The 20,278-nt window shown below is 35.0% G+C and overlaps 3 protein-coding genes across 6 annotated transcripts; 2 read left to right on the top strand and 1 right to left on the bottom strand.

The window, feature by feature from the left end:
• The first annotated feature begins 9,223 nt into the window (after window positions 1-9,223).
• Window positions 9,224-10,700, top strand: LOC132633246 (double-stranded RNA-binding protein 4-like). The gene is made up of 5 exons (XM_060349524.1): window positions 9,224-9,817; window positions 9,906-10,116; window positions 10,198-10,311; window positions 10,430-10,461; window positions 10,584-10,700. The coding sequence occupies exons 1-5, from the start codon at window positions 9,482-9,484 to the stop codon at window positions 10,698-10,700; spliced, it is 810 nt and encodes a 269-aa protein (XP_060205507.1). The 5' UTR covers window positions 9,224-9,481.
• A 135-nt stretch (window positions 10,701-10,835) lies between these two features.
• Window positions 10,836-15,353, bottom strand: LOC132633245 (pentatricopeptide repeat-containing protein At4g02750). Of its 4 annotated transcripts, none has more exons than XR_009579614.1 (3): window positions 13,782-15,353; window positions 11,770-13,464; window positions 10,836-11,666 (listed from the first exon to the last, which is right to left on the bottom strand). XR_009579614.1 is itself a non-coding variant. In XM_060349523.1 (2 exons), exons 1-2 carry the CDS (start codon window positions 15,309-15,311, stop codon window positions 12,658-12,660), a joined length of 2,337 nt encoding a protein of 778 aa, XP_060205506.1. In that variant the 5' UTR covers window positions 15,312-15,353; the 3' UTR covers window positions 10,836-12,657. The 4 variants fall into 4 exon arrangements, 1 of the variants encoding a protein (XP_060205506.1); XR_009579612.1 differs by having other exon boundaries at window positions 11,820-13,464; XR_009579613.1 differs by having other exon boundaries at window positions 10,836-11,660; window positions 11,820-13,464.
• Window positions 15,354-17,230: 1,877 nt separating this feature from the next.
• Window positions 17,231-19,957, top strand: LOC132631515 (laccase-1). The gene is made up of 4 exons (XM_060347089.1): window positions 17,231-17,376; window positions 17,573-17,814; window positions 17,911-18,039; window positions 18,600-19,957. The coding sequence occupies exons 1-4, from the start codon at window positions 17,231-17,233 to the stop codon at window positions 19,700-19,702; spliced, it is 1,620 nt and encodes a 539-aa protein (XP_060203072.1). The 3' UTR covers window positions 19,703-19,957.
• Window positions 19,958-20,278: the final 321 nt, after the last annotated feature.

The following is a 20,278-nucleotide window of genomic DNA, read 5'->3' as shown; positions in this document are numbered from 1 at the left end:
CAAGATATATGTATTTACATTTAAAAGAGATTTATTACTTAATTGTAGTTAATAGATACACATATATATATATATACACAACAACAACAACATACCTAGTGAAATCCCACAATGTGAGGTCTGAGGAGGGTAAAGTGTACGCATACCTTACCCCTATCTCGAAAGATAGGGAGGCTATTTCCAAAGGACCCTCAACTCAAGAGAATATATGACGAGAAAAAGTCAAATAAGCACAAATAGTTCAAAGCAATATGAAAATGCAACTAACGAAAGCAAAAAAACCCTCATAAAGCAGTATGAGAAAAAAGAAGCAGTGGCTACCACAAATAAATAAGATAGTCGAAGTACAAGAAACAACATATAGTAGCAAGAATCAAAGGACAATAAACTGTAGATCAAAACTGCGACTAATAGTACGAAGGGATACGCGGGATAACCTACTCGCCTTCTACCCTAATCTGAGTCCTCCATAACGTCCTATCTAAGGCCATGTCCTTGGTAAGCTGGAGCTGGGCCATGTCCTGTCTAAGCACTTCTCCCAATACTTCTTTGGCCTACCTCTACTTCTTTTGAAACCGTTCATAGCCAACCTCTCACACCTCTGCACTGGGGCATCTGTGACTCTTCTCTTCACATGCCCAAACCATCTTAGTCGCGTTTTCCGCATCTTGTCCTCTACCGATGTCACTCCCACCTTATCCTAGATATCTTAATTCCTAATCCTATCTCGTCTTGTGTGTCTACACATCCATCGCAACATTCTTATTTCCACAACTTTCATTTTTTGGACGTGCGAGGTCTTAACTACCCAACACTCCGCCCCGTACAACAAAGTCGATCTCACTACCACTTTGTAGAACTTGCCTTTAAGCTTTGGTGTCACCTTTTTATCACACAGCGCTTCTAAAGTTAGCCTGCATTTCATCCACCCTGCACCAATACGATGTGTGACATCATCGTCAATATCCCCATTTTCTTGTATAATAGACCCAAGATACTTGAAACTTTCTTTCTTTGGGTGGCATCGGTACTAAGAGCTGATCCCTGGTGCAACCCCATCTCTACTGGGAAGTGTTCTGAGTCTCGTCCTACTATCCTTACTGTGGTCTTGGCTCCCTCATATATATATATATATATATATATATATATAGAGAGAGAGAGAGAGAGAGATTCTTGCTCTGAAGGTCAACACTTAATTATGATATATTACCGTGGTTATAGATCCGAATACATTTCCCCAGATTTTCGGATGCCATAATTAAGTGCTGGATTGGGTGATTAACTAATTATAATACCATCTATTTGTTGTCCAATCTGTGCTCAAAACAATAAACGTTGTTAGTAGAACAATGTTGAAAGCAGAAACTAATATCTCAATCAACTGAGAAAAGAAAGTGACGAAAATAGTAAACCAGAAACTGAAAACGATAAAAATATTCAGAAAAAAAAAATATCCGAGTCCACAGAATTCACTGTGCGTCCTTAAGGAATTTAATCCCCTCAAGTACCCGAGGTTAAGGATTACTTCCTCTCAGGATAAAACGGATAAACCTGTCAGAGATGTAGCGGTACCTCAAACGCCTTTGACTTCACGCGAACTCAAAGACGGCAACAAATCACACAAGGCACAGACTCAGTTTTGTTTTGTAAGAAATATGCAGAATGCAGATTCTGTTTTCGAAAATTCTAGTAAGTGAAAAATAAGGCATTGCCTCTGTATTTATAGCCTGTGAAATACCTGTTGTGAATAGGTATGGTGTCTGTTCGGAAAGGCCATGCCTTTTTTCCGAAAATAAGAAATATTTTTGTTAGGGAAAATATTCCGCGAAAAAAAAAACTATTTTTTTAGCGCGGAAAAAATTTCAGAAATGGAAAATGAATAAAATAAATTTGGTCTAAAAAGATTATCAATCAATTAGATCATTTGACCAAATCCAAATCCGAAGCTGAGCCGAGTGACGACGACGGCGCGAGGGGAGTCCTCCTTCTCAACTCTTTAAGAGCTAGAAAATTTACTTCTCCAAATTTCAATTTTCCCTCAATTTTTCATTCACACCCACTTAGTTAGCTTGAACAATTTCGAGAATATGAGATGGAGACATTATGGTCGAAGTTATCTATACAGAAAGTAAGTCATAAGAGTCAACAGAAGAGTGAAACATAGATCCAACAATCTCTCATTTTTCAAAGGTTTGTACTAGGTATTACGTAATATGGTTTTATATAGGGGATGATATCAGCAGTTCTAACCAGTTATGGAATTAAATTTGTCGTCAAAAGAATTCAAAATATAAAATAAGAAGTATACAAAAAGTTTAAAATGTTGCATTTAATATATATACATTAAAAATAATTTAATTATATATATACATTAACATAATTTTTCGATAAAAAAATTTGAATGATCCTTTTGAACCCATAGCTCCATCCCTGATTGAACATTTTCGTCTTCCCAAATCAGAGTCACATGTGCTCCTCTGTTCCCAAGCCGTGCAACAAAAGAGTTATACGTCTAACTCCCTGTTGACCTCCTTTTTGTTATTCCTTTTGTGATTTTTTATTCGGTGTTTAGTATTTACAGTGAGATCCCAATTAATTTAAATTTGTACTGCATAAAATTTATTAAAGAGGAAAATGGTTTATAATAATTCATTCACACTCAAAGTTCAAACGCAAAACTTTTGATTATTAAGGTTAGAAAAATCATATTCCGTATTTATTCCACAGCAATGCTTCGTGATTGACTGCTTTTCTGTGTAAAACATGAAGTAGTGCTGTATTTTTGGAAATTGGCATTTTCATTCAAATTGTGATTTGTGGGTCCAGAATATTCCCTACTTTTATGCCACCCCGCAGACCCAGAAAAGAAAAACATCTCCTTCAAACAAGTCATTGCCCGTCAATTATTGAGAAAAATCCGTAAATAGATACTGTTTAGAACATAATTACGAAACGTAGTTAATACTTGCGTATTTATAAAACGTAATTATTATATATCAATGCATATTGTATATGTTGTATCAGCACGCGCAAATAAAGTTCTATCAGTACATATAGTTGCTTTGGGCAAAAGAGTTGTATCAACACATAGAGTTGTGCTTGATTAGCAAAAATCACGGGTATCAGCTGACTACTAAGATCACCATTTGAGAATAAGTAGGCTTTTGGGCATAGAAATCAAACATTTTTCACTTTATTTGGAATTTTTGAAGTTGGAATTGTGTTTAGTTATACTTTTTTAGAAAGAATATTAATTGTTTGGATGTACTTTTCCTAAAAAACGTTGAACTATTATTTCTATCCTCCATTTTCTAAAAACAAAATCACCCAACTTGAATTAATTTACCGGAAACATACAACCAAATCTACTCCAAAAGAGTAATACCTCAAAATGAATAGTCACATAATGTCTTTTTTTAGTTTTTTTTTCCCCACATAATGTCATAAATTGGATCCCATATTTTTTGGGGGAAAGATCACACATGCCCCCTCAAATCAAAATAAGTACCTGCCCATACCCTCGTTACTTCCGTACCCCCAGAAAAGATCAAAAGTATTTATCCGAGATGCCCCCCAATCATGATACCAACGTGGTATATAAATACACTGAGATGGTAGCATGAAAGATGCTTCAATCCTCCACGATACCATCATGGTATATAAATATACTGAGATGGTACCATGGAAGATGCATGCTACAGTCCTTCTCTTAGTCCTCCATGATAACATCATGATATATAAATATATTGAGACGGTATTATGAATGATCATGTTCATTTATTAAAAATGACAAACTTTTCTCCAAAAAACCCTCTATGATTCCATTGTCTTTATATACATATTTTGTGATGGTATCATGGAGAGACTGCTTCAGTCCTTCAATGAGACACTCCTCAGGACCATGGTACCATCATGGTATATAAATATACTAAGACGGTATCATGGAGGACTGCTTCAGTCCTTCTCTTAGCCCTCCATGATACCACCATGATATATAAATATATTGCGATGATATCATGAAGGAAGGGGTTTGGGCGAGGGGGGCACGTCGGATAATTAGTTTGGGCTGGACTTGATAGAAGCGAAAATAGTTTGGGAGGGAACATGAACGGATAATTAGTTTGAATTGGGCAGCAATTAGTGATGTTTTTCCTATTATTTTTTTTAAGTACAAAAAGATTGCTTCACTCATTCAACTGTCACGATTAACTTACAAGCGTAGCTCAATTTCACGTATACATTGAACATAGAATGAGATCCTTTTGATGGCTACAACTAGCAGAACAATATATTCGATAATATAATGCCTGAGACGATTAAAAAGGAAACCAATTATTTAGGCATGTGAAGTAACACGAAGCAATTTATGAAGTTTCGCACTTTTTAAAATTTCTTGGAAAATGATCACTGGCTCGCTCAATCCTGAATATTCCACTCTATGGGTTGTGGGAAACTAACACTCTATATGTCTATTTGGAGAAAATATTTGTCTGAAATGACCCATATTTCTAATATTATCCGAAATGATCCTTTTATACATTATTATACTTTTATACAGGTTTATACATCGACTACAGTAAGTGTATAATGTTATATATCGTGAGTATAAATACTGTTGCAAAAAAAAATTTGGCTATGCGGAATTAAAAATCTAGCCACGTGAATGTAATATTTAATGCTGGATTGTATATTATTGAAATCATCTCTTATTTTATCCAACCTTAAATGAACCTAAGATATTTTTGGATCGAACAATTGAATGCGATTCTGTTCCAAAATGAATTGAAATTGATAATATGAATTATGTGCTGACTTTATTATGAGATAATTAATGACCTCAATCCGCAGAATCTAAATTATACTCAGATATACATGATCTGGACACAAACAAGTTGAAGCCCACATACGACATAAAGGCAAATGAAGAAAGTTACTGTAACTAATTGTTACTCCATCTGTTCCAAAAAGATTATCCTCCTTTCCTTTTTATTCTGTCCCAAAAAAATTATCCCCTTTCTATATTTAGAAACAATTTAACTTTATGAGATGATTTAGAGCCACACAAATATCTAAGGCTTGTTTTGGATCACATATTTCAAAAGGCTTCCTTTATTTGTTAAATTTTGTGTCAAGTTAAAAGAGGACAATCATTTTGGGACCGAGGGAGTAGTGAATTACATATGCATTTATAAAAGCTTCATCACTTAATTGAAGTTAACTGACATATGTTCTTGCTTCAAAGTAACTCATAGCTTAATTTTGTGATATATAGTCAAAATTTTATATAATAGTCATACTCTATAATAATATTTCATTATAACAACTACTCCATGTTTTATGTAGAACTGATATTTCATGTTATATTATATTGTATATTTTTTATACTACATTTCGTTATAGCAGCAAAATAACATCGAAAAAATTATGCTTTTTTTGGAACCCCCAGTGAAACCCATAGACGCTACCTTTTGGGTATGCACTGGGTAACTTGCTCACTGTGCAATAATTCGCAAGTTATACGAGAGATGTAAATCGCATTAGACAAGCCTGGTGCGACGAGCTCCAACTGAAAAGGCTGCTAATGAGGGGAACAGTGATGTTTGTTAAATAAAGATTTAATAGTTATTAACGTAAGTTATAGGTCAAAAAAAATTCCCAGTTGTTCGAATGTCATAACTTAACTATGATAGAAATTATCCATTCAAATAAGTCATGAGAGTCAACAAAAAGGTGAAACATAGACCCAACTATCTCTCATCTTTCAAAGGTTTGTCCGACGCAATGATGTGGATTTATGCATAGGCGTATGTTATTATCCCTTGTTCCCAAGCTGAGCAACAAAAGAATTTGTAGTCTAAGTGGGCGTTTGGAAGCCGATTTGAAATTATGAGATGAAATCAGTATTTGGACATGCATTTCATCTCATGGTTTGAAATTTCAAATCATCCAAAAAAACATGTTTTGGGGTTTCAAACTATGATTTCAAAAAATTTAAATATAAAACCTGACTCATAAGTTTATATTTTGTTAAAAAAGACTCATAAGTTAGTAGATATTTTTAACAATTACTTTCACTAACCATTTACCAGCCTTTATTTATGTCTACCATGTGGGAGAATAATATTAAAGAGTAGTTACATTACTATTCATGTTAAATTTTCTTTTTTATTGAACTAAAGTTTGATCAATTGATGTTGCATTTTTTAGAAACGCCTTCTAGCAGCGTATTAATTTTGTTATGAACTATGACTTGCTCATTTGGTAAGATTGTATAAGAATTGAGAATATTTTAATAGTTTTCAGAACTTGTGGGGTTTTATGTCTGTAAGAAAAAATACAACTTAAAAAATCCAAATTGCATGTCCAAACATGATTTCAAATTATGATTTCATTTCATGGTTTCAAACTATAGTTTCAAACCATGTCCAAATAGCTCTGTTACTTTTCATTGACGACTTTTTTATATGCGGTATTCCTATTCATATTCGAATTTACTTTGCATAAGATTCATTTAAAAAGAAAGCATTTGCTATATGCACATTCGAATTTACTTTGCAAAAGATTAATTTAAAAAAAAAAAACCATTTTCTGCTATAATTTGTTTTCGTATCTAAAACTCGAAGTCAAAATCTATGATTAAAGACAAATAAAATAGTATATGCCTTTCCCTATCATAATCTTTCGTGGTTGACACTTGAAAGCCTCTCTTTCTGCACACAAGTTGCGCTATATTATTGGAAATGGCATTTTCATTCAGAGTGTCAATTTGTGGGTCCAGAATTTTTCCAACTTTTCTTCCACCGGTGAACCCAGAAAAAAGAAAATATCTCCTTCAAACAAGTCAATGACCATCAATTATTTTTTGGATGGAAAGCTAATTAACTACTCTGCCGTTTATTTTTCTTTTTCATTATATTAAAAATGAATATTCACTTTTATTTGTTCAATTTAAAAAATTAAGATAATTTATTATTTTATATTTATTTTAGCCTTATTATAAAGGACTATTCCTTTCCCAAAATTTTTAGAGACTTATACTTCCTCCATTTCAAAATAAGTGTCACTTTAGCCAAAAAAAAAAATTAATCCAAAAATAAGTGTCATCTTAGGAACTCAAGACAAAAATTGACATGTGTTTCCAACTAAGTCCTAAGAAGTAGTCCTCTTTAATATTGTCAATTCCAAATAAACATCTAATAAATAAGGATAGTTTCGTAAACTCCACATTATATTTATTAATTTTTTAATGGGCGTGATTTTTGCTAAGGTAACACTTCTATTGAGACAGGGAAAGTAATTAATAATTAGAAGCGATATAACAAAATTAAAATTTTATTTGTTGCTTTTTAAGTGTGTGCCAAATCAAACATGGATTGAAGAAACTTGTTTACTACTCTGTATTTCCTTCTATAATGAAAAGGAAATTATATATTCCTATTTATGTTTAAACTAGTCCGGGAAGCCCGTGCTAAGCTCGGGCCCTAGATCAAAGTAATAAAGTATTCTCTAAGTCTCAATTTATGTGGCACTGTTTAAATTTCGAGAGTCAAAAAGTTTAATTGTGACAGTAAACACAGGCATAGAATCTTTAAGCCTTTTGAAAAATTTACATATTTGAAAACTATGTAAAAAATACTATAAATTTCAATATTTGACAATTCAAAATATTTAAAAGATATATGAATAAAACAAAGATTTTTTTTTAATTAAAATTTTTCTTTTCCTTTCAAGAAATGCATGTGAGAAAGTGATATTTCTTTTCTTTTTTTCTTAATCTAAGTGGAATATTTTCTAAATTTGTGTCATAATAATAATATAACTATGATATAGCCCCAAATAAATTAGGATTGACTAAATTTAATTAATTAAATCATGTCTCAGCGCAACGACGTATCTAATAATTTTGTTCCTTTTCATTTTATTTTCTTGAAGGATCGATTTTGAATTTGTTTTCTATTGTATAATTGTGTTAAATCATTAAACCTATTTATATATTCAAAATTATTTTTTAATTAAAATTTAGATCTAAGAGAAATTTAATGGCAATTTAGAATTACTAAGAAGCTATGATCGACACTCTGCCAGTACCAAATGAATTCTGCAAAATTATTATTGTCATCATTTTAGATTATTTTTGTGCATAACTATTTCTATTAGATGACATAATCACCATACAACACTTTTCAAGCATTTTCAAAGTGCTAAAATTATATGTACCATATTGGATGAAGCAACCTAAGTAAAAAAGAAATAAAATAGGAGCAAAAATAATACATGGGAAAAAGTCATGGTACATACTTTACCTCCAAAAAGTTAATCTAAGGGGTCATGTATTACCAAAAGGGTATGAAATTATCTTAATTTATTGGAAACATGCTTTGGTATATGAAGTAATAAAATAACAAATACAAGGGCAAATATTTGAAAGAGCAAGTCCTTTTTGGTTGGCAAGTCAACCAAAAAGTTACAATCTATTCCCTTGGTCCCAATTTAGGGTGACACTTTTTATTTTTCGAGAGTCAATTTGATCAAACTTTAAAGCTAAATTGAATTAGATTAACTCAATATTTTAAGATTAAAATTTATATATTCGAAAACTACATGAAAAATACTATAAGTTGTAACTTTTTCCATATCAATTTGATGAAAAAATACATCTTAAAATGTATTGATGTTTGAATCTCAAAAAACAAAAAATGTCACATAAATTGAGAGAGAATAGTAACTCATTACAACAAAGCTCTTTGGATGGTCTGTTACAGTAAGTACCAAGTAGTATATAATAGTAATGCTACAAACGGTTGTGTCTTTCTTCTTTTTCTTCTGAGTTGACCTTTCATGACTTTACTTGAAATTTGACTCATTTCTATTTCTGACGGTCTTCATATTTTCAAGTTCTTACTTGGATTGTTGATATATGTTCCATTTTGATATCAAAGGTCTTTCTTTATTTAGCTAAAATTGGGCCAAAACCAGTCAAAATATTTTACTTTTAATCTGAAAGGCATAAAAAAGAACAAGAAACATTTGGAAAACTAAATTTGTTGCCGGGGTGGGCGTTGGGGGGGGGGGGGGGGTTGGTGGGGCGGGAGTGGTGGAGGTGGAGATGTTGCATGGGTGATTTAACTTAACCAGCTGGCCCTCTAGGAAAATTTATAGTACTCCCTATTTTTCTGAAATGGGAGTACAACTCCTTCGCATTCCACTTCCGAACTTACCATTATAATAAAACACATTTATTCATTTAGGGGCTAACTGGCTTTAACACAAATGTATCTTCATAAAAGTTATAATAAAAGGGTTGTATTATGGTACAAAATGATTCTCCTTCACTCCCATGCAAAGTATGTGTTCTACAGAGCCATGAGCCCATGATAAGGGCCATAAAAAGTTACTATTATAGTTTCATAAACTCTTTTTCTATCTTCTTGTTTCTAACTAAGGAGTTTTGGAGTCTAAAGTTGATAGTCATCTTCAGCAAATGGATTTTCCCCAATTTTTTCCCAGTATGCACCTCTTTAATACTAACAGTATTTTTTTATATTTTTTTCGCGTTCTTCCAGCACAAGTGATGTATAAGAACCAACTACAAGAGTACACACAAAAACTTGCAAAACCACACCCCATTTATCAAACAGTTAATGAAGGTTTTCCACATGCCCCAAAGTTCAGATCAACAGTCTTGGTTGATGGATCCAAATATGAATCCGGGTCGACCCATCTCACGAAGATACAAGCTGAGCAGGCAGTAGCAAAAATAGCTTACGAATGCATTCAGAAAACAATTGATTCTAAAGATTTTTCACTTATTTACGGGGTGCTCTTCACTTCTTGCTGCTTTCTAAATAGCTAAATATTTTTTTGCTCAAAATACTTAATTGAACTTTTTTTTTGGTGTCTTGAAGGAACCCTTGTTGTGCAAATCCATTCTCTATGAATTTGCTGTCAAAAAGAATATGAATAGGCCTACATATAACACCAGATATGCAGAAGGGCCAAGTTCAGTTTACATTTCCCACATGGTTTTGGGAGACAGAACTTACAAAGATGAGGTAGCTGGAAGCAAGAAAATGGCAGAGCAATTGGCTGCTCGGGCCGCGATTGAATCACTCTTAGGTATGTTGATTTATTCTTTTTTTCTTCTCTCTCAATGCTTAAAGGTATATTCCGCAGTCTAACCCCATAAAAATCTTGAAGAAACTGATGCAGGGACTCTTTCCCAAATCATTGTGTCAAAAAGTAACTGTCATCCTGGTGTACAAACCAGAAAGGATACTGGCCCTGTTGAGAAAATGCTGCCTAAATGCTCTGGTGAGAAAATCCTGCCCAAATGCTCTGTTGAGAAAATCCTGACTATAACTGATCTTTTTTTTTTTTTTTTTTTTTTTGTGAAAATTATACTTGTTGAGTCACATCTGTTTTGAAATAGGTAATTTACAAGGCCAAAAAGCAAGCATTGAGGTAAAGCACAAGTCCACCTTCCTGTTTGCCATAGATGTACAGAGTTGATCTAGCCTTATAAACGAAGTATAGTAAAAGGTTCAGAAGAGGGGTGCTCATTTATAGTATTTCCTCATTTACAGAGAACAGTTGTTTGCTTCAAAACTGATGGCACAGTTGGTAATCCTGGAAGCAGACCAAAGCGTGAAGCAGAAACCAACAACTGTGGAAGGAACAAAATGAGAAGATTTGGCAACTGATATTTGGACTTTATGTCCGTCTTAATATCTAGGTAGAATATACCTGGTGACTGTTGACTCATGAACTCTATTTTGCAAATATTTGAACATCTCTGTATAACTTGGATGATACAGTAGTTTCATATGCTGCCAATCTTCCACTGAATTCTCTGCTTAAAGCTTTTTTATTGAAATAGAATAGAACATTCACTGGTAAAATAAGGATTACAAAGAAAAATAGAACCAAAAAATAGATTCCAAGCACGAAAAAGAGCAGCAGGTTTCTAAACAAAAAGTCCTATCTTTAGGCTATTCCAAATTTATGTAGATTTACATGTCTAACCTCCCTGTGCCCAACTGTATGGCACATCAACAGTTTAGTATATTTAGCCTTGAATGCTTGGCTAGGCTTAGCCTCTCTGGCTCCCAAGTGCTCAAGAAATCCAACTAAAAGCTTCAGAGAATCGACTCACTGCCTCAGACTGATAGCTTGGTACTCTCTCCTGTGTGAAAAATCTTCTTGGTCTACCTTTTAATTTCCATGGGTTGATCAAAATAAACATGAAGAAGTACTATGTAAAACTTATATGAATGTTGAGATAGTTAACTCTTTCTGAATTGTATTGGGAACTGGAAAAACATTACCAGCCAAAATCATCAAAGAAGGTCTCTATTGCCTAGTAGTTATTGAAGGGCTAAGCGGAGATTCCGAACTAGACAATTGCTTCTTGATTATGTCTTGCTATATCGTAGAGTTGGTTTACTCCAGCATCCACTTGACTACTATCCCACCTTAATATGTCAGGATAAATGATTACTCCTCTGAATGGAATGACAAAAGTGAATTGGAGCAGATATATGTTCACATCCACACCCAAAAACTTCCCATTGGATCCACTTAACTGATCAAAGTATTTTCTACCTTCAGGCAATGTGGCTTTTTCCACCATTCTGTTCAGTCTGTCGAATTATACCTTCTTCCTGAAACTGAATGTAACTAGTTTAGAAACTCAAACACTACAAATGACAGAGACTAAATGCTATCACTGCTTTGACCAGAGTAACAAATTATACTTTAAGTGAATCTCACCCGAGATAGATCATAGCAAGAGGAATCGAGGATGAAAGAAACTTTCTTACCTATTGCTCTCAAAAACTCATAAGGATACCAGTACCAATTGAACTGAGTTTGGTGATTCTCTAGTCATACAACACGTGCACTTCGCCATATCTTGTCGTGGCCGCAAATCAGGTTAACTTAGGGCCAGGATAATCTTAGATAGCATAAGTTATGTTAGTAAGCACATTTTGAGGAAAGCTCCACTATGTAAATACTTGGCCACAATAATTCAATATCTCTTAGCTAGTGGTGCTCAAAGAAGTAGGAAATTAGTCAGTGAGGTTAGTGTAGAGCAGATTTAAGGTTTATGATACCCGACAAACAGTCACTGTCATACGTTTGGGCCAGACAGGTCGAATAAGCCGGTCAAGAATCTCTCACCAGAGAACAGGGACCAAAGAGTCAGTACCCCGGAAGTGGTACTTGACTTATTTAGAGGCACAACTGCGAGACCCCTCCTACACAGTCACCTGACTCTATTCTGACTATCCGATCTCTGATAAACTTAAGGCATTACTCCTCCTTTTGTTCTATGGTGCTTAAATGCAAGGATTATGGGCCAGATATCTCAGCATCTCTCCTTTTTACCAACATCAATGAGGAGATCACAGTTTATACACACCAAATTCACCAACAACAAGAAAGGGATTATTTACTTATCCCTCTTCTGTGGTGTTGCTTAAGATAACAGTTTCTCATGTATCCTGAATAGAGGCAGAACCAAAAAGCAAGTGCTTGTGCTTTGCTTCCCCGTGTTCAATAACTACAGGAAATGCTCAACAGGTATGGAGAAGGGCAGCACAATAGCCAAGTATTACAGCAGCTGAAATCTAATTGGTATGCTTTCACACTCTAGTACTACCAATAGTCTCCACAGGAGCAAACACCTCCACTGAAGTGATGAAAACGGTTATTATCCCGAATAATTATCAATCTACCCACAATCTTTGATATGAGTTTGATTGCAGTATGACAATCCCCACAAACCCTTAAATTTTTCATCACACGAATTGGTCTCCCAGACGGTACATTCAGAATTGCAAAGGCAACGGCTAATTTTTCGCTATGATACTTGAGCATGTGTGCTTTCTCCTCTTCATCCACATCATGCAGGACCAATTTTGTGGCAGAGACATAACCCTCCTTCTTCATTAGTAACTCTAACTCTTCCAAGAAAGCATATATTCTCTTGCTGTCTGGATGCATGGTATCCCCAACTGAAAAAAGATGTATCTGATTTTGCACCTCAACCCAGCTGTAACCAGGCATTTTCCTTACACCTGTATCCCTCATTTTTAATCTCATCTTGCTAACGTCACGCCATCTGCCAGAAGCTGCATATAAATTTGAGAGAAGGACATACATCCCTGCATTCCAAGGTTCTAATCTGAAAATCATTTCAGCAGCCTTTTCTCCTAATTCAGTGTTTCCATGAATCCTACTCGCCCCAAGGAGAGCACCCCAAGTTGCAGCATCTGGTTCACACGGCATGTCCTTCATTAAATTTTGAGCATCATCCAGTCGCCCAGCTCGACCCAGAAGGTCAATCATGCAAGTATAATGCCTTGGATTTGTAGTTATTGCAAAATCTCGGGGCATTGAGTAAAAGTACTCCATGCCCTTGTCAATCAAGCCGGTATGGCCGCAAGCAGATAATATGCCAACCTACAAAAAAGCACATGAAAAATGAAAACTAAATAACTGTATATTTATAATAGAAGAATGCACATACGGGAAAGTACTGAGAATACAAAGACTAAGTCAAAACCCTATGTCAGATTAAGGTTGGTCTCAGTAGAGTATAACTCCGCAGATGTTCAACTAGAAAGAATGGAAAACACAAAGACAGCCCACAGCACATGGGAGCAATCTTTATGTATGTGCATTAAGAAATTAGGGATGAAGTAGTTTTGAGCAGATTCAGTAATGCAAAAGCAGTTTTACAATAACCTTGAAATAATTTAAAATGTATCAACATTTACCATGGTAACATCATCAGGTCTGATACCCGCTTCTTTCATTGATTCGAATAATCTAAGAGCTTGTTTACCAAAACCATGCCTTGCATAACCAATGATCATGGTATTCCAAGAGATAGCATCCTTCTCCGCTATTTCCTCGAACATGTCATATCCTTCGTCAATACTTCCACACTTACAGTACATTGATAGGAGTGCATTTCCGACATAGCACCCAGTGTGATATCCAGCCTTGATGAGTCGTCCATGTATTTGCTTCCCAAACTCGAATGCAGCAATGTCAGCAGATGTACTCAAAACGCAAGTAAATGCCGACCTATTTATCCTCCCGCCATCTTTCTTCATTTCAACAAACATGCGCAATGCCTCTTCGCTATTGCCACTTTGAGCATATCCAGCAATAATTGCAGCCCAAGAGATGCAATCACGATTAGGCATACAATCAAACAAATTCCTGGCACTCGTGATATCCCCATTTTGAGCATAACCTGTTATCATTGTATTCCAAGAGCTGATGTTCTTACAAGGCATTGCCTCAAAGAATTCCCTCGCCAAGTCCATTTTATTAGACTGCACATATCCTGCAATCATTGCATTCCACGAAACCTCATTCTTCTCTGGCATCCCATCGAAGATCCTCCTAGCCTCATCTACCATCCCATTCTGTACATAACCAGAAAGCATCGAAGTCCATGTAAACACGTCTTTAATAGGGGACTCATCGAATAACTTCCTCGCTTCCTCCAAATTATCATTCTGGGCATAACAAGAAATTATTGTGTTCCACGAGACCTTATCCTTAACAGGCATTCGATCAAAAATCAATCTTGCCTCAACCAACATCCTCTTTTTCAAATACCCACCCAACAAACAATTCCAAGAAACCAACGGCCAATCATCCTTCGACTCAAACAATTTCCTCGCCTCATCAATCCTTCCATTCTGAACATACGTAGCCAAAAGTCCATTCCAAGAAATCTCATTCTTCACAGGCATCATTACAAAGATCCTTTTAGCATCATCAACATACCCATTCTGGGCATACCCGGAAAGCAATGCATTCCACGACACTACATCTCTAACAGGCATTTGATCAAACAACATCCTAGCTGCCCGGAAATTCTTATTCTTGATATATCCACTAAGCATAATGTTCCAGGATACCAAGTCTCTTTGAGGCATTTCGTCGAACAACTTCTGAGCAATGTCCAATCTGCCATTCAACAAATACCCTGAAATCATGGCGTTCCAGGATACGCATGACTTGGCAGGCATTGAATTGAATAAGCGCAACGCGGAATCGCATTCGCCTTGTCGCATGTGTTGGGTGATTGATCTGTTCCATTGCACTATATCTGAGCTATTGACTTTTGTTGACTTCACAGGTGGTTTACCGTTGGGTAATTTGGGATGTTTACTGCGTGGTAATTCTGGTTTGAGATGGCTGGCCTGTTGGTTTGGTAGTGAATGCGTACAAGTGCTGTGCAATCTTCTGAAGCGCATTTTGACAACTTGTATGATTGGTTTAGACATTTACATCATTGTTTTCAAATTCTTGTATACTTTGGCGGGAGGTAATTGCACATGTACTAATTAGATGATGGGCCGTCTTTCAGGCCCGAAATCCTTCTTGGGCCAACAGCTCTGATTGTACAAATTCATTTCTAGCCCGTCTCATCTCAGTGTCCCCACTAATCTTATCAAATGAAGAGTTTTAACTTATAAAACCGATATTTTTACCATATCAAGTCACCCAAAAGATATATTTATAGGCAATTCTTCACGTAAAGTAAAATTTATAATACTGAAAATAAATTTTTTAACATTACGGTATGTACAAGTTAACTCTTAAATGAATTAAAGATAAGAAAGTAAATATAGTTTCTTTTTCCAAGATGTGATTAAAAGTTCAAAAATAGTTTAGTTGTCTTTAGTCATGAGTTGATCGAAAATAATGTTAAGTGATGCTAGCGACCAATAGTTTAGTGTGCAAACAAAATCAATACAAAAGGCACATTGTGGACTGATATAATCTCAGATACCGTAAGAATATTCGAAGGTTGAATTGGATATTTCTTAATCGATATATCAAGACATTTCAACTTCATGAATTTACCATACAGGCAAAGTTCAATTCAGAACAAATAAAACGACAAACTGTATATACTATATAGCCCTATTTAAATGAGAGCTTTGGCTTTGTCCTCTAGTTTTAAGTTCTATTTTCTAAGTCTTCGTTCTTGGTAGGTGAAAATATTAGATTATTATGTCCTCACCCTTTCAATTGCAGTACGGCCCATTAGAAAAATGTTATTTAATTTATATGACCTCCTTTTTATTATTATTATAAACACAAAAGATAGATAGTTAAACAAAAGAGCTTTGTAGGATCATTTTCTTCGAGTTATAAGTAGTCATTGGAGATGATTATTTTTTTATATATGGAAGAAACAAAGGATCTCTAGTTTCCATCGTAGAAATAATAATGAAAAACAAAGTAACTTAAAATAAAAGTGAATCACTAAAAAAAACCAGCGACAGTACTATATTAAAAAAAAACCCTGATATAAACATCTTTCTGGTTCATTCTGATTTATAATTTTATGTCGTGTTACTTGATTAATTGCGTATAGTGCCAAAAGGAAACATCAAAATCGACTAAATTGCTATTATTAAAAAAGCAGGCTATGGATCTTTTAACTGCAGTCCCTTATTGTTTTTGGTTACGGATCCTACAGAAATTTCCCTTGCTAAACTACGTGCTCAACAATGAATAACCAAGTCCCAAAGTTATTAAATTTAACGGTCACTTTCTACGTGTTCAATGTCTATCATGCTCGACTAATTTACAATTAGAAGTCACTAGATGTCATACTTCTCCTTTAGCTCCTGTTAATCTAATACTAATAATTTTTCCAAGTACTATCGTTAGCATCCAATACTATAGACAAATTACGAGTAGCTAGTTGGCTCAAATTAGTTTTTCCTATCAATCTTTTACATGCTGAAATCAAATAAAAAGCATCTTAAACGTTAACCCCGAAGTTGGGACTGAAAATAATATACACTAAAACATCTCAACCGGATAATTAAATTAATAAATAAAAATTAGTGATGATGATTATGTGGTCTATAAATACTTTAGTGGTGGACTGCTTATTAGGAAGAATCAAGAAGAGTTTTGAAGGCATAAAAATTTCTCTTGATTCTTTAACACTGGTAGTTAATTAATCAAATGGGGACTCACCACCATATGTTTGAAGTTGCAGCACTACTAACTCTAGGAATTTTCTTGGTTAAGCCATCTTCATCCTCGCAAATCATTAGGAGCTTCTCATACAGCGTAGGCGTTCTTTAAATATTCCTTTCATAAAGCCATTTTTTACCTGTCTAATTAAGGTGCAAGTGTCTAACTATTGGTTGTACTTGTCTTTAATTATTTTCAGATAGAAATGAAGAATGTAAAACGTTTGTGTCATACAAAGAGATTGCTAACAGTCAATGGCAAGTATCCAGGACCTACTATTTTCGTTCATGAAGGTGACAAGGTGGAGGTCAAAGTCACTAATCGGAGTCCCTGGAACACTACTATCCACTGGTAATTATTCACAATCTTTCGAGTTTTTCAGTTATAAATAATGCATGTCACGTTAAATGGAATGGAGGAAGCAGTGAGTAACCTCTCGTTGCATTATCCTTGAGTTGATTACATTATTCTTTACCTATAATAATTAGTTAGATACAAACCTAAATCCGTCTATTAATTATGATTATGCAATTCGCACCTGGTATAGGCATGGAGTACGGCAGCTAAGGAGTGGTTGGGCAGATGGACCAGCATACATAACTCAATGCCCCATAGTTCCAGGAGGAACTTACACTTACAAATTCAGCATTATTAACCAAAGGGGAACCTTATGGTGGCATGCTCATCTCGCCTGGCAACGCGCCACAGTCTACGGTGCTTTTATCATCTACCCTCGAATGCCTTATCCATTTTCAGCCCCCGTTGAGGCTGAAATCCCTATAGTCTTTGGTAATTAATCATTGAAACTCTCAGAATGTGCAGCATTTACTTTTTTAGCAACGTTAATTATATGACATTGACATTGTCTTCAATGTTGATTAATAGGTGAGTGGTGGAATGGAGAAATTGAAGATATAGAAAGTGACATGAAATTATATGGAAGTGGTCCTGATTCTTCTGATGCTTATACAATCAATGGCTTGCCAGGACCCTTATATCCTTGTTCTGAAAAGGGTAAGAAAAATCAAACCCAAGACATATTCTAAGAGGACTCGGATTTAAAAATAGCAGTGTCTAGAGGTGATAAATGGGCATGTTAATTAGATCAATCTTGGACAAATTACTACGGGATAATCAATAAAACAGATCTAACCTCATAATTATGTTTGCATGGATCAATATGAATTGGGCTGAGATGGATCAATAACGAGCCATAATCCAACTCGCCCAACATGATCCAACCTCACTTTCTATTTTTACTTTGTCTTTTGGGTTTAAAAAAAAAAGTGAAAGCTAATAAATTCTTCTTAAACTATTAGCTTAAGCGACCTCCAAATCTAATTTTGTAGGTTTGCATTCTATGTTGCATTTTGACCGGATTTTGCCCCAGTAATTTAATTGGTCATTTTGTATTCAACGCATTGGATCAAAGTCAACAACACGCCATATACCATCCATTTAAACTTGGGCGTAATGTTGGGGTTACTAAAAATTTGTTTAATTCTGCGTGATATCTAAATTTCTCTCTTTTTTTTTTTTTTTGGTGTTCTTCACTATAGCTTTTTGTGTTGCAGATACATTCATTCAGACAATTGAGCGAGGCAAAACCTACCTACTTAGGATCATCAATGCAGCACTAAATGATGAACTCTTTTTCGCCGTGGCAAACCATACGTTAAAAGTAGTCGAAATTGATGCTGCTTACACAAAACCCTTTACCATAAAAGCCATAATGGTGGCCCCTGGACAGACCACCAATGTCTTAATCACTTCAAATCAAGTTCCTGATTCGACTGGAATGTTTGTCATGGCGGCCAGGCCTTATCTTTCTTCAGTTTTCCCATTTGACAATTCCACCACAATTGGTTTCCTTAAATACAAAATCCCAGATGAAAAAATAACCAATGCCCCTGTTAAATCTTTTACTTTGCCTTCCAATTTACCCCAAATGGAAGATACCCCATTTGCCACCGAATTCGCCAAGAAACTTCGAAACTTAGGATCACCTGAGTACCCTTGCAACGTGCCTAAAAAATTAGACAAGCGAGTAATTACAACAATTAGCCTTAATCTTCAAGATTGTCCTGTTAATCAAACATGCAAAGGGTTTAAAAACAAAAAATTCTATGCATCAATGAATAATCAGTCATTTGTTCGGCCTTCGATTTCAATTTTGGAATGTCATTACCGAAACTTATCCACCACTATGTTCTCCAGTTTCCCTGAACGGCCTCCTCATCCTTTTAATTATACAGGGGTGGATCCATTATCCGAGAATCTGAATACTGAATTTGGTACTAGGGTCTTAGTCGTGCCATATGGCACGAGACTAGAGATTGTGCTACAAGACACGAGTTTTTTAAATCCAGAAAATCATCCAATACATGTACACGGTCACAACTTTTTCATTGTGGGGAGGGGATTTGGAAATTATAATGTTGATCGCGATACTAAGTATTATAATCTCATTGATCCACCTGAGAGGAACACAGTGGCTGTTCCTATGGGAGGGTGGGCTGCAATTAGGTTAATAGCAGATAATCCGGGAGTTTGGTTCATACATTGTCATTTAGAGGAACATACTTCATGGGGTCTTGCTATGGGATTGATTGTTCAAAGTGGTCAGCATCCTTCTCAGTGCTTGCTTCCTCCACCTGATGATTTTCCCAGATGTTGAGTATAAATCGCTACTTTATTACTAGTTTTGTTTCTGCTAGATTTTGGCTTTATATTAGTATTAGCATTTCCTTCTATGTTTTCTTTCCCTACCCTTTGTAAATTCAGGGTTCTTGATAATGAGAAAAGTTGTATATTTCAGTGCTTCACTTCCTCTGCTTTTCAAAGTTTTTGCTCTACTGATCTTAACAAGGAAAAAGAGAGAAAATTCTTTGGATGGTCATCCAATTTATGAAGACAACATATTAAAGCTATTACTAATTCTTTTTTGGGAAAAATTCACAAATGATCACCTTTTAAGGGTTAAATATTGGGCGTAGCTACATGTTTAGTATTTACGCGTCGTAGCAAACATTGTAGCTTGTTTCATTTTTTGTGATTTTGGCCGTAATCTTTTTTTTTTCACTGTATATATTTTTTTCGCTGTATTCATGAATACAACGATTTTTTTTTGTCTTTTTTCATTGTATTCATGAAATGACTATTTGTATTCATAAACGGGCTCGTTGTATTCATGAATACAGCTAGTAAAACTGAATACATAAAAACATATATACTCTAAAAATTAACAAATACA

This window comes from Lycium barbarum, chromosome 3, assembly GCF_019175385.1.
Source record: "Lycium barbarum isolate Lr01 chromosome 3, ASM1917538v2, whole genome shotgun sequence".
Classification (NCBI taxonomy): domain Eukaryota; kingdom Viridiplantae; phylum Streptophyta; class Magnoliopsida; order Solanales; family Solanaceae; genus Lycium; species Lycium barbarum.
The sequence above is the reverse complement of the archived record's forward strand: the minus strand, read 5'-3'. Positions and strand labels throughout refer to the sequence as shown.

Excerpts from the sequence above, each read along its gene's own strand:
- LOC132633245 (XM_060349523.1), bottom strand. The coding sequence starts at position 15,311 with ATGTCTAAACCAATCATACAAGTTGTCAAAATGCGCTTCAGAAGATTG. Across the intron at positions 13,465-13,781 it reads GACCTGATGATGTTACCATG|GTTGGCATATTATCTGCTTG; the intron begins GTAAATGTTGAT and ends GCTTTTTTGTAG.
- LOC132633246 (XM_060349524.1), top strand. The coding sequence starts at position 9,482 with ATGGATTTTCCCCAATTTTTTCCCAGTATGCACCTCTTTAATACTAAC. Across the intron at positions 10,312-10,429 it reads AATGCTGCCTAAATGCTCTG|GTAATTTACAAGGCCAAAAA; the intron begins GTGAGAAAATCC and ends GTTTTGAAATAG. Across the intron at positions 10,462-10,583 it reads GCCAAAAAGCAAGCATTGAG|AGAACAGTTGTTTGCTTCAA; the intron begins GTAAAGCACAAG and ends CCTCATTTACAG.
- LOC132631515 (XM_060347089.1), top strand. The coding sequence starts at position 17,231 with ATGAAGAATGTAAAACGTTTGTGTCATACAAAGAGATTGCTAACAGTC. Across the intron at positions 17,815-17,910 it reads TGAAATCCCTATAGTCTTTG|GTGAGTGGTGGAATGGAGAA; the intron begins GTAATTAATCAT and ends GTTGATTAATAG. Across the intron at positions 18,040-18,599 it reads ATATCCTTGTTCTGAAAAGG|ATACATTCATTCAGACAATT; the intron begins GTAAGAAAAATC and ends TTTGTGTTGCAG.